At 42.5% G+C, this 13,295-nt stretch overlaps 1 protein-coding gene across 1 annotated transcript; it reads left to right on the top strand.

The window, feature by feature from the left end:
* On the top strand, positions 1-4,309 carry PEX13 (peroxisomal biogenesis factor 13; the record flags this gene model as incomplete). The annotated part of the gene is made up of 4 exons (XM_081998168.1): positions 1-74; positions 2,227-2,924; positions 3,362-3,487; positions 4,014-4,309. The coding sequence occupies 4 exons, from the start codon at positions 1-3 to the stop codon at positions 4,307-4,309; spliced, it is 1,194 nt and encodes a 397-aa protein (XP_081854294.1).
* Positions 4,310-13,295: the final 8,986 nt, after the last annotated feature.

The following is a 13,295-nucleotide window of genomic DNA, read 5'->3' as shown; positions in this document are numbered from 1 at the left end:
ATGGCGTCGCAGCCGCCGCCTCCCAAACCCTGGGAGAACCGGCGGTTGGCGGGCACGGTGCCGCCGGCTTTCCAGTGAGTGCGTGCGCTGGCCCCCGGGTCTCCCCTGCCTGTGGCGGCGTGGCGTGTTGGCCCCCTCAGGGCGGCTGCGCCTCCCCGCTTCGGGCCTCCGGCCTTGGCCTTCTCCCTTGAGGCGAGCTCAAAGGTCGGGCCCAGCCGGGCAGTGCCTCCGGGAGCTAGTGGCTGAGCAGAGCTTGAGGGGGTTTGTCGGTTTGGGTGGCCCGGGGAGGGATGGGTTATCTGCTGGTTTGGGGTCGTTTGTCCTGTTTTGTTGAGGGGTTGTGTGCCAGGCGGGGAGGTGGTCTCTGGTGGGTCCCCCTGCTCAGTGGGGAGGGGGAGTGAGGTGCTCCTGAAAGGTACTGTTCCTGAGCCCTACTTGTGTATGTAGAAAGCTGCATGTTTAATGTGGTGAAGGTAAAGCTGTATGCGTTGCCGAAATGCAGGTGTCCGTTCCTGGGGATTATCTAGGTGTGCAAGCATGCGTGGCTCTGTAGGAGTGGAGCAGCAGTGTGATGTTGTCCCCAGGAACTGGACAAGATGCCTGTGTATGTCTGTCTCAGGTGTGTTCACCCGGGAATCTGAGCTTTTCCAAGAAATCCAACCTGCTCACAGAGAAGGATGTTGTACAGAAAGTGTTTGTAAACTTCTTCCTTTTTAATCAGAAATCGAGGAGAGCTTGGTCGCTGAAGATCAGTCTTGTTTTTCATTTGGTGCTAGCGATTGCAATTAGAGTGAGCTGAAACTGGGCAAAAGGTTATCCCAAGACTAAACATTCAACAGAAACTTTTCTGCTTTGACTGCAACCCAAAGCTTACTGTGCAAGAAATTTGATGTTAGTTCTTCATAGTGGGATTATCAAGCTCATTTTAAAATGCTTAGGACATCTCATTTTAAAAAAGCAGCTTTAAAATGAGATGTCCTAAGTTGACTATTGGGGATGGGGTTGTAGCGTGACTTAATAAGTTACAGTACCTCTGTTTTCTGTCATCATAGCTTATTTTTGCTTCCATTTTTAACTGCTAAGAGAGTTAAAGTCTATGATGGAAGAAACAAACAGTGTAAAAATATAAATATTCTTCTTTGCGGTAGAAACCTGTAAGTTTTGCTGAGAGGAAGTTGTTCCCTACCTTATACAGAAATAGTATAGCAAGCATGCTTCACACTGAAAGCAGTGCAGAAAGCAGCAGCTCCCTAGCAACTCAAACGTGACTTTTCTTCTTTTTTTTTTTTTCCTGTGAATTTAATGGACTACAGAAGTGGAAAGTCTTGTGATGAGGCAGTGAACATGGGAAATGACCAAAATGTTTGACTTTCAGGGTGATAATATGTGATCAACTTGTTAATGGAATGGTAAAAGTTGGACAGCTGCTTGACAGGATTCAAATACCAGTCTAGTACTTGCAGAGCCTTATGAAGGGCATAGATAAAATTACTTAAACTTATGGGCATACAAAGGAATAAAAGTTTACCAAGTTAAAAACAAGTAATTGACTCATAATACCTCTTTCTGCCAACAGTTAACAGTAATAGATTCAATCCCTTGACATGCTACATGATAGTTTGGGTAGAGGAGGAAGTTGGGGACCCAAAGCCCTTGCATATGTTGTTGTATAATTACTTGGATTCTCAATTAGGTCACACCACCCTTTTCTGTAAGGGTGGATTCAAAGGAGCTTTCAAACTTCCTTCTTGCTCTATCATTGGCTCATTGTATAGAAGAGCTGAGAGCAAGTATTGGAAATCTTTCAGATAGATAAGTTCATAAATATTCTTGGTCGCGCATATGAGAGGCTTTTGTGTATAGAAAAATGACCTAGGTGTTAAAGCATCAGGTTTGATGGATTTAGATGCAGCATTTCGTGCTTCCTTAGTCAATACAATAAAGAGACTAATAATTTTTCCATGTGTACGTTTCAGGTATTCTGCGGTTCCATATTTACACTGAATGTCTCATTATGTGCTCCCCGCGCCCCTCCCCACCCCCCCAACCCCCCCGTATTTCCTGCCTGGAATTTTTACTTCCCACAAACGTTGTGTAATGTACTGAGTGTTTGGCTAGCAGGTTCCCTATCCTAGCACTACTGAAATATAGTTACCCAAGAACTCTGGGGAAACGAAAATAGAAAATTATTTTGAGTACTGATCTTGCTTGTCTGAATTTGTTTAGGTCTGCTGACTTGGGTGACAACCTGCTGACCAGGCCTGGACAACCCACAGTTGCACGAATACCTCCACCTATTTTGCCAAGACCGTCACAGCAAACGGGAAGCAGTAGTCTGAGCGCTTTCAGGCCAGCTTATAGTAGTTCTTTTTCTCCAGGCTATGGTTCATATGGAACCTCTTTTTATGGAAGCTATAGTCCTTACAGTTATGGCTATGGTGGTTTGGGTTATAACCGCTTTCGTGCAGATGATATTCCTCCCAGCAGGTTTGTTCAGCAGGCTGAAGAGAGCAGCAGAGGCGCATTTCAGTCCATTGAAAGTATTGTGCATGCGTTTGCCTCGGTCAGCATGATGATGGATGCTACCTTTTCAGCTGTGTACAACAGTTTCAGAGCTGTGTTGGATGTAGCCAATCACTTCTCCCGCCTCAAAGTACACTTCACAAAGGTGTTTTCAGCTTTCGCTTTAGTGAGAACTATAAGATACCTCTACCAACGTCTACAACGGTTACTCGGTCTGCGGAAGAGCTCTGAGAATGAGGATTTGTGGGCTGAAAGTGAGGGGACAGTAGCTCGTGTTGGCCTTGAAGACAAGGCGGCTAACTCTGCAAAATCCTGGCCTATTTTCTTGTTCTTTGCTGTTATAATGGGAGGCCCCTATCTGATTTGGAAACTGCTTTCTACATACAGTGATGAAGAAACAGGTAAAGATGATCTGCAGCATGAGAGAAATGCAGCATATATTGTTCATTTTGTTATCACAAGTGTAGCAATTAATCTTACACTACAGTAAAGGAAGTTAATAGGTACTGGGGTACAATACTGAATTTTGGGCATGTGATACGAGTAACAGCCTGTTTAAGTAGCCTGTTATTGATCTAGGATGCAGTTTCATGGTAAGCTTTGTGTGATTCCAAAATCCTGATTCCTTTCTATTAGATGTGGCAGTTGGAGACAGGGTAGGGCATGTGCGTTGGTTGGATTGACTCAGCAAATCATGCTTTGTTTGTTACATCTGCCAGTTCTCTTTGGAAAAATTTTAGCAAGGAAGTTTAAGGTGCTTTCTTCATTTTCCCTTTAAAAAAATTGCAACACTTTATAATTCAGAGCAAGTAACCTTTTAATTTCTTTTTGGAAACAGTTTCTAGTAACTGGGCAAGTGGTGAAGATGATCATGTAGTTGGAAGAGCAGAATATGACTTCAATGCTCTCTCAGAAGAAGAAATTTCTTTCCGTGCTGGTGACATGCTAAAATTAGCACCCAAAGGTAAACTTTTAATTTTGCATTTATTTTCTAATCACATGTGAAGTAAGCCATGTTGTTAGTCTGAAAATGAAAACAAAACCCCTCCCCACCTTATATGACCAAACTCCTCATCCACAGTGATTTTTTTTTTTTCCCCTGTAAGTTACTTGCATTGTAATAGAACTTATTGAGTAGTTTTGTTCAATTTCCCTAAGAGAGGACACAGCCTGAACTTACTTAGGATGTGCTTTGTGGTTACCCTTGTGGTTACCTTTTCCTCACACTGTGAAGATCCCTAGGCATTTGCAGTATGGTGGTGTCATGGATTTCAAAACAACTTGCACTTCACAATACTTTTCAGCTCACCTCACTGGTGCAGATCTTAGTCATTTCTCTTGTGAAGTAATCTGTCTTTGCCTTTTATCACAGAGTTGTTTTCTCTGCATGACGTGCTGTTTTGTCATCTACTTTTTGGTGTATTTGTGCCTCAACTGCAATATATTTTGAACGGTTTTGTGTCTTAACGCGTTTGTGTTCTCTTCTTCAGAACAACAACCCAAGATCCGTGGTTGGCTTTTGGCTAGTTATGATGGCCAAACAACAGGACTTGTGCCAGCTAATTACATCAAAATCCTGGGCAAAAGAAGAGGTAGGAAAGCGGTGGACCTGGAAAGGATTACAAAGCAACGGCCAGCCTTTACCAACACATCTGTTAGAGGATCCGCTGCTGCTGTGACTTTAGAGGAGCAGGAAGCTGGTTTTGATTCTGTTTTTGCTGGAAGTAGTAAAGTTCCTGTTGCATCTGACTCCACTGTGGTTAGTGGAGAGAAACAGGAACTCTAAGGCACTTTCATCAACAAAGCAACTGAACTGTGCTTTATTGATAAAACTTAAGGTTTGTTGAATATCTGTATTGTAGTGGAACACTGATTGGTGTTGTACCAGTTATTGCTGCTATTGACTGGTGAAGGGATGGAGAAATGATTGCTTAAATTTGTAGTATTTATTTTTGACTCACCTAAGGCTGTACATTAGTGATTCTACCCAACCACCTGGCAGTAACTCTGAGATCTTGAGATGAGGAGAACTGAGGCATTTATAACAAAGGAAACAAACAAAAAAAATGGGGACTGCTGGCCTATATTTGTTAGAGACGCACTGTTGGTGAAATCTGGAGATCAACATTCAGTCTTCCTTGGAATGTTGGCTTGACAAGTGGCCTCTTCAATAGATGTGCAAAGGGAAGATAGATTTCTGTAAGATGTCCTCCAAAACTGGATGCTGAGGACCATAAAATAGTTACCCCCTGAAAGGAGAGAGAGTTGCAAGAGATTTAGGTGACACAATTGAATCATTAGAAGTTCTAAGTGGCTTGCTTTTCGTAAGGAGTAGGGCTTCTGTCATAAAGACCTTGGCCGTTACAAAAAAGGGACTTGTGAGAAAGAGCAGAGAAATACACTTTACAAAGGAAGAGCAGTGAGGTTTCAGCAGTAGTTCTAACCAGTTCTCTTTTGTTTATTAAAAGAACATCAGAATAAACGGTATCCTGCAGTCAGGCACTTTCCAGCGCACTTACTGTTATTCCCTCTGTAGTTAAATTAACTTTGTATCACTCCTAGCCATTTTGTGTTGTAGCCTGTTAACTGCCTATCAATAGTCTATCAACTACCATCTGCATCTCAACTTACTTCTGTTCTTTATTGTTTTTATATGAATGTCAGAATACCTATCCTACCCTTTAGTGCAGTAGGAAAGCATTGGGTTGGGGGAAGTTTAACATAATTTGAGTGGCAAAGAAAAAGTAACATTTCTCACTGAATTGTCTCAGGTACAGTCTTGGAGTTAACTCTTTATGCTGCCTTTCAGGTGGTAAATTTTGCATCTGCTCACAAAATTTGAGGGCTCTGGTTTATCAAAAGCCATAAAAACATTAAGACTGTTCCAAGTGTTTAGTATTTTCTTCATATTGATGTTTGAGAATTCTCTATTGAAATACTTTTTTGGTTTTCTTTTTTTAATGAAGCAAAGATAATTAAAACTTTTTTCCTTGTAGCATATATGTATAATATGTTGAGCTTATGAAGGTTAGAGCAATGGATAAAATAACTAAAGCTTGTCTTTATCATTAAAATAGCTTTCCTTTTTTATTTTCAAGGTACTCAAAAGTATTAGTAAAAGTAGGGCACGTGCCTTTGGTTAATTTATCCAGTAGTCTCAGTTTGACTCTTTCTACAGAGATCTTCAACGCCCATTATGTGTTAGCAAAGCTTTCAGTATTTATGCTTTAATCGCATTTGCTGGCCTTGAGTTCTTCAAATTCTATTCACCACAAAAATACTCTGACAAGAAAAAATTGAAGTGAGCACAGTTTTACTGAGGCAGAGTGGCTGAAAAAGGCGGATATTATGCTGGAACCTTTGATTTTAAAGTAATCTCTGAATGCCTGTTGTTGATAATTAGAGCAAGAATTCAACTGGTTGTACTCAGGTATTGGGAGATGGTGCAAAGAATAATTTCTACTAGTTTGTTAGATCTTCAGGTGCAGAGGAGAGGGAAAGAGTAGTTAAAGGGCAAATGAGAAACTTGAAACTAGGTTTAAGACAGAACACGTTCCTGAGACGTTTCCCTGTGTACCAGGGCATTGAAGAAAATTATCTATATTTGGAAAAGACATCTGTTGCTGAAATAAAAATAGCAAACAATCCTGAAATATAAAATGCATAGAGGGGAAAAATAGGGGGGGTATCAAGTGTACAGTTCTGCTTACAGTTTGTATTCATGGAGGCAATTTACTGTTGTGAGATTTAATTAATGGACTGTCAGCCTTCTTGTATCAATAAAAGATTTCAATCAGAGGAGGGGTCTTTTAAATAAATGAATGAATAAACCCCAAACTTTTTGTAGAGTATCTACTCAAGTAGACTTCTGTTTTCCTGCTCAGAACAATTTGGGAAGATAGTAGCACTATGATGTTTGTTTGGAATCCTTAAATCTTACTAATTTGAGTTTAATTTCACTTGCAGGTCATACTATTTTGAAACGATTCTTTTTGTAGGAAGATAGGTTATTAATAATCTGACTTGTCCTTATAATAGTTTCACTTAGCCTGCCAATTGCTAACTGTATCTGCTAAATCTTGACAAGAATTTTGATCCTTTCAATCTTGTGATTACCTTAATGGGAAAAGAAGGCTCCGAGGAAGAAGTCATTTAACTCACAATTAATTGTACTGATTGCAGAAGGGTATTAAAATTCATTGAAGTAAAATATATACTGTGCTTTAAAGTTTGTTGTTTTTTTTTAATGCACGAACTGGCATCAGGAAAAAAAAAAAAATCTGAGTCCTACAATTTTATTGTCTGTGTTTCTGCCCATATGTCAGGCTACAGAAAAAAACATCTAAATGAAAGCTGATTGAAAAAGAGAGGCTGGTTGAGAGGCTGCTCAAGACTTGCACAACTTTAGAAAGGTGAGAAGACTAAAAGGAGCAGGTGTGGCTGCAACAGGAGTATGTAGAAGACGAGATCAGAAAAGAGATGCTGTTGAAATACTGCTAAGCTTACGCATTGGGCAATTAACTCTTGTTTTAAGATCTGTACATACTAAGTTACCTTTATGTTATTCTTTGGAACTACTTATATACCTGTAGCAGACATAGAAGCCTGTAACAGACTTACGACATTTGTTTATGTAAGGCTTTAATTTAATCTTGCTTTAATCTTACTGATACTGTTTAGTATACTGACCATTTTGTGCTTGAATACTATCTAAACTAATGACAGATGCCAGTTTTGACTGGTTCTCTGGGTGCTAGCAGTACATGAACATGCACACATTCAAAGCTTTGTTCAGGTTTCTGAATAATAAATTTAAAATACTCTCTTTGTCTAGTAGAACTTATTAAAATTGTCCGCTTCTTTTGCACAGGTTCAAAAACTCTTCCTTCTGTGGAACTAGACTGCATCTGAGGCAGTAAGATTGCTTTGCCTTACTTGCCGATCGTGGTGAACTATGCTAGTGAGGTAAATACAAAGAAAACAGTTTCTTATAAATCTGATCTGCTTGCAATGAAAATTTTCTGTAAGAGATACAAACTCAGAAACAAACACAGTGATTTTTCTTGACGCACCATTGTAGAAATACTCTTGCTCACAGTAGTAGCGGAACTGTACTTACTTCGCAAAACATAGATAACAGGGAAGCATATGTTTTTAGGTAACCCCTTCCAGTTTTTTTTATCCATGCAGGTGTGGCCATGTGTTGGGATTGGCCAATGTTTTTGGACTGTAATGACAGGTAGTAATACACGTGTTCTGTCCCGTTCCCCCCCCCCCCCCCTTTTGTCCTGGGACCGGTTCTTCTGCAGACTGATTTGAAGCAGGTTTGGGACAATAAATCTGTCTCTGGGATTCTGTGGGCATACAGAACACTGCCTTTAAGCAGCTGAATAATCTCTCCTTGAAATGAATATACCCGTATAACCGGTTTAACTCGTAACATAGGCATGATGTCAATGCGAGGCACTCCTGGATCTTTCTTATCTACAGGTTTTAATGCTGCTTTGAGATACTACAGTTCCCTCAATTTCACAGTAGTCATGAAACTATAAGACTTGAGCAAATGACATAGTTTATTTATGCTGTCAAAGGGGATCTTTACAGGTTTTTTTGGTTTTAGAAATGAAAATGCTTTAAATGCAAAGAGCTAATTCAACTACCTTTGAATTGTTGGTAACTGAATAAACTCTAGACTATCAAATGAGTAAAATTGCAGATACTGAGGGTTTTTCTGAAATACTGATACTGGTAATTTTTCCCCCTATTTAAAAAAAGGGAAGGGCTGAACTTCTGCCTAACAGCACAGGTTAATTTGAAAACTGTGTTGCCAGTTCTCTGACATACTATCAAACCTGCATTTATAGTGTAATAATGTTGTCGTAATATAGCAATATTGCAGCATTAGCTTGTTCTATGGATTGCTGCAGGAGGGTATGAAGTCGGGAGTGTTTTCGACTCTACCTGAAACCCAAAAGGAAGTTTTCATGCTGTATTGAGAATTCAAATTTCATATACTCCTCTTCTAGATTGCTCCTTCTTTCTGAACTGTTCTTTGCTTTTCTTGTTTTCTGTATGCTTAATGTACTAGTCTAGAGTTTAGGGTGGGTTTTTTTTGAAGAAAACAGTTAATAACTGTGTGGCCACGATTCTCTCGGTGATTCTTGACAAAATACCGAAGAGGAACAGAAGTTGCATCACATGATACAGTGGGTTTTGGACAGCGGCAGGAAAATGGGGGAGTATTATTACACGTTGCACACAGGAAAAGGGGATCTGGGCTGACCCTTAGCAGGCACGGATGGCTTCCCGAGGGAAGTAATTTTAAAATGTTTGGGAAGATACGATGCAGTATGAAACATGCTGTAGGGAACAAACCAACAATGGATGAAATAGCAGGATTGGGACTGTCTTGAGTGTTCATAGAGTAACCTCTCCTGTTTGAGAGGAGCTGTGAACTGCTCCCAGTGGCTGGGTCGTTCTGTGTCATTAGGTCTAAGTTAGATGTTCTGTTACTGCTTTTCTACTTCAAGTGTATCAAATATTTAATCAGCTCAAAACCTGGGAAAAGCTTAAATTAAGGTGCTGATCTTTGCTCAGCCTTTGTGTGGGTACAAATAGAGTGTTTTAATAACTATCCTTGGTTAATTAATTTGCTGTGCTCTTTGTGTGAGGTTAATTCTTGTACCTGATGCATTATTTTGACAGGTGGTAAATGAAGCTCTTACAGGCTAGGACTGTGCATTTTTCCTTCATGTAAATGTTTTTGCACGTGGGGACATATCACGATTCTGAATTTTTTTTTTTTTTATTGAAGAAATGGTATCAGAGTTATTCCAGTGGGAAGCTGGGGTACTGCTCAAAAAGCCTGCGCTGGCCTGGATGGGGATGGGGGTAGCCGAGGGGCTGGGCCGGTGCGACGTTGCACTGAGCTAGGGAGGGTTTGGCATCACATCATTTGTTCGCCTGGCGTGCGAGGCGTGACGCCGCGCGCGCCATGTTAACAGTAGTCTGACCGGCGGGCGCGGGCCAGGCTGCGTCACTGGTTCGTGACGACGCGGAGGCGCAGTCTGGCGTCACGGGGGCGTCACGCGGAGGCCGGGAGAGCCCGCCCCGGCCGCGGCGGCGCGTTGCTAGGCTACCGGGCGCTGGGCGCGAGGCGGGAGGGGGCGCTGCTGCCGCCGCCGCCGCTGCACTGCGACAAGGCGGGGCCGCCGGGTGGGCAGGGGCGCCGCCGCCGCAGCCGCAACACGCTGCCCGCGCGGCAGCATTCCTCCCCCCCCCGGCCGTCCCATTGGCTGTCTCCCGCGAGAGAGGGCGGGGTCTCATCACCCGCGCGGCGCCGATTGGCAGCCGCCGCCCCCCTGGCGGCGCTCCCCTCCCGCGTGCTCCCCCTCCTCGTGAGGGTGGGGGCCGGGCGGCGGCGGCGTGTGAGGGCGCCCGTCTTCCGCGCTTTGGGCTCGGCGGCCGGGGACGGCGGCGGCCCGCGGGTCCCGCCGCGCTGCGCAGCCCCGGGGTGGCTCTGCCGTAGGCCCTCCACGAGAGCGGCCGCGTCGGGCCGCGCCCGGGCTCCGCTCCGCCCGACGCGGCGCTTATCTCCTCAGGGGCGCGGCGCCGCCGGTCCCGCTGCCTGCCCCGGCGGCCGTTGCGCTACGAGAAGGAGCCGTTGCCCGTCCCGCCGCGCCGCTTTGCCCCACGCCCGCCGACCCCTCGCCTGGGAGCCCGCCAGGTAACCCCTGCCCTGCCCCGGGGGAAGGCGGGAGAGCCTTCCCGCGGGTTTCCCTCCCGCGCTGCAGCCCCTCGGAGCGGGGAGGGGTGCTCGGCAGCTGCGGGGGGCCCCTCCGCCGGAGGGGGTCGGGGCGGCGGGCGGAGGTCCCAGCTGCTGCTGCTGAGGGTGGGCCCCACCCGGGCGGTATTTCATGAGGAGGCTGATTGCACTTGTAGGATCTTGCCCCCAAAACTGGGATCCGTTTTTATTTTTTAATTTAAATATCTCGTTTTAATTTTTATTTTTACAAATATGCGGACAAACTGCAGTTAAAGTTGCTGTTACTCCCACCCCAACCACCCCCAATCTGCACCGTCACTTTATTGCATTTAACGGTTCTGCATGAAACCTCACGCCCACCGCACCACCTTTACCTTCCTGCAGTTACACACGTCCAAGGGGATAATAATTCTTCATTTTTAGATTGATCCTTTACCTTAAATGAAAAGATCAGTCTCAAATGAGGCGGTGCCTTTCCATAGTGTAAACCAATTCCCTGCATAATGAATTAACACTTTGCTTAAACCGTATCAGTTTTATGAAATTTGGGAATCTTTTGCACTACGTAATTTAGAATTCTAGTTGTTAATATAAATTCCTATTGTCACATATCTTTCTATGTTGGACATATCAAATGAGTTGGTCAGAATTAAACAATTCTGAAACTTTTTTCCTCCAGTTTCCATTGTTGAGGAAAGGGTTAACTTGAGCTTTACTTGCAGTAACAAACTGGAGAGAATCTGTAGAAGTTGCCTTCTTTCTTAACTATGTGATTTATTACAGGCTTTATGTTGCCCTTCTTATGGAGAGTTTTCTCTCTTGTGTGTGTCTTTAACTATACTTCTGAGAGGATTTCCTAAAGGACAAAAAGGCATATGTTAAGTATCATGTTTAAAGCTACAAAGAGGAGTCCCATGCTCTTTCCAGAATAGAAATAAAAAGGCTTAACTTCTGTCTGCTTGTAATTAAGTATGCACCTTCATTTATCTTTGCACTAATAAGCATATCTAAAACTGTATCTTAATAAAAAAATATTTGAGAGAGAAGGCTTCATCCCCTCTGAACATGTTATTACGTTTTAGAGTACCTGTCATCCCTTTATGGTCAGGTTGCTTCACGTTCCACAGTGCTGATGTGTGCATAAACTTGTTATCAGCAAAGCAGTCAAAATAGACTGTATTTTTTCCTTTAAATTATAGGCTCCTAACTATTGCAAAACAAGTTTGTTCTTTCTTTGTTTCTTTGATTCCTTTCTTTCTTTCTTTCTTTGATTACCTAGGATAATTGTATCATAGAACTAGTCCTTAAAACGGTGATTTATGCAATATTGACATTGCTAGCAATTTTACTTTCATTAAGCATATTTTATTGCTCAAGACCAGAGGATTTTAATACTCCATCATTTACTTACCTCATTCAACCAGCCGCTACACGCATACGAGGTGGCACAAGAAGTTGGCTTCATATTGTATAACCACTCAGGCTTGCCACTAGTGCTGACCTGTTCTGGCCTGGTTATTTCTTTTCATAACAGCAGATACAGTAGAAATGCAGTGGCTTAAATATAATTGATACTGACATCTGTCTGTGCACTGACAGCATGAAGTCTTCACCATAGAAATACCACAGTGACACCACTTGATAGTACTGTCAGGATGAGAGCTAAAGACTTGGTGACTGAAGGGACTGATCTACCTTTACCTTTAGTGACATCTGTCTTAGTTGGAAAATTTGGGCTTATGTTGTTTGTGAAGGATCTTTGTCCTTTAAAACTGGTTATTTGGCACACTTTGCAATAGATTTCATTTAGACAGAAATGTTAAAATGCTATGATTTTTCTGATTGGACTTGTCTTCTGTATTGTGTTTGTGGCTTTTTTTTCCCCCCTCATTTTTTGTCTTTTTTAATTTCTTGAATATATGAAACCTAAGAATTATCTTTGTGGGTTCTGGGGTTTTTTTCTTACTGATGGTTTCATTCAGATGCTCTTTTGAGTGGATGAAAGCTTACAGTTACCAGCTCTTGTAATTTCTGTTTCTACTAATAAAACAAACTAAAAAATGCTGGACTGGCTTCTAGGGTAAAAACCAAAATCAGTGCTATTCTGTGTATTTTAAGCATTGTTTCTTTTAGCAGTGTGGAAAGAGGGTGATGCGAAAGAAACATCTACGTGTAATATACTTTTAGTAACAAGTGATCGGTTAAATCTGCTGTGATCTGAGTATTTTTTCCTGAAATTCTCTATAATCCTTGCTTTATAAGTCAAAATTCTGTATGTGACTCTTAAGTTGTGTTATTTATGTGATCTGTTTAAGGTACTTTGGAAAAGATCCAAAGTGCTTTCCAGATATGAGTACTTACTAAGTGCTTTGGCTGTGCATTACTTGAATATGAAAGTCTTGATTAATGCCTGCAGTTTTCTCCAAGCTTATGCTAAAACAGTACTTTGCACTTCTACTGTGTTCCCTGATGCTATACGTAAAATTCATTTTGGGGGAAAAAAAACCCCAACCACCCTATATGTAACACTTTTTTTCAAATGAGAGCTGCATTTTTGAAGTGTTCACTGCTGTCCTTATGCTTTGTTCTGTGTTCGACTTGAAGCTGAAGGAGCAGGGTTTCTTGGCCCTGATAATCCCAGCTAATCAGGAGTTACAAGTGCCTTAGGAAAACTCAAAAGTCAGGTCTTCAGGATGAGAGCTGAAAGACAGCCAGGTGGTGTGTTTCCTGGCTCCAAAGTATTGTCGTTTGCCCTTAGCTGGGTGCCCTGGCTTGGCTTCTACAGAGTGGAAGTCAGGTGTGCAAAACAAATAGAGCAAGAGGAGATAGAAGTTGAGCAGTAGAAAGTTCGGGGCAACAGACAAGTGTATTTGAATGTAAGTAAATTTAATTTAAAATGTCCCTCTGTAGCTTAGGCTGTTTATTCTGTGACTGTGGGAGGCCTTTTTTTGCATTGGAGGCATCAGTGGTGTGAATCCCTTCTGGAAACAAACTCAGGGTAATGGCG

The sequence above is a fragment of the Phaethon aethereus genome, assembly GCF_964289735.1.
Source record: "Phaethon aethereus genome assembly, chromosome: 3".
Taxonomy (NCBI): domain Eukaryota; kingdom Metazoa; phylum Chordata; class Aves; order Phaethontiformes; family Phaethontidae; genus Phaethon; species Phaethon aethereus.
The sequence above is the reverse complement of the archived record's forward strand: the minus strand, read 5'-3'. Positions and strand labels throughout refer to the sequence as shown.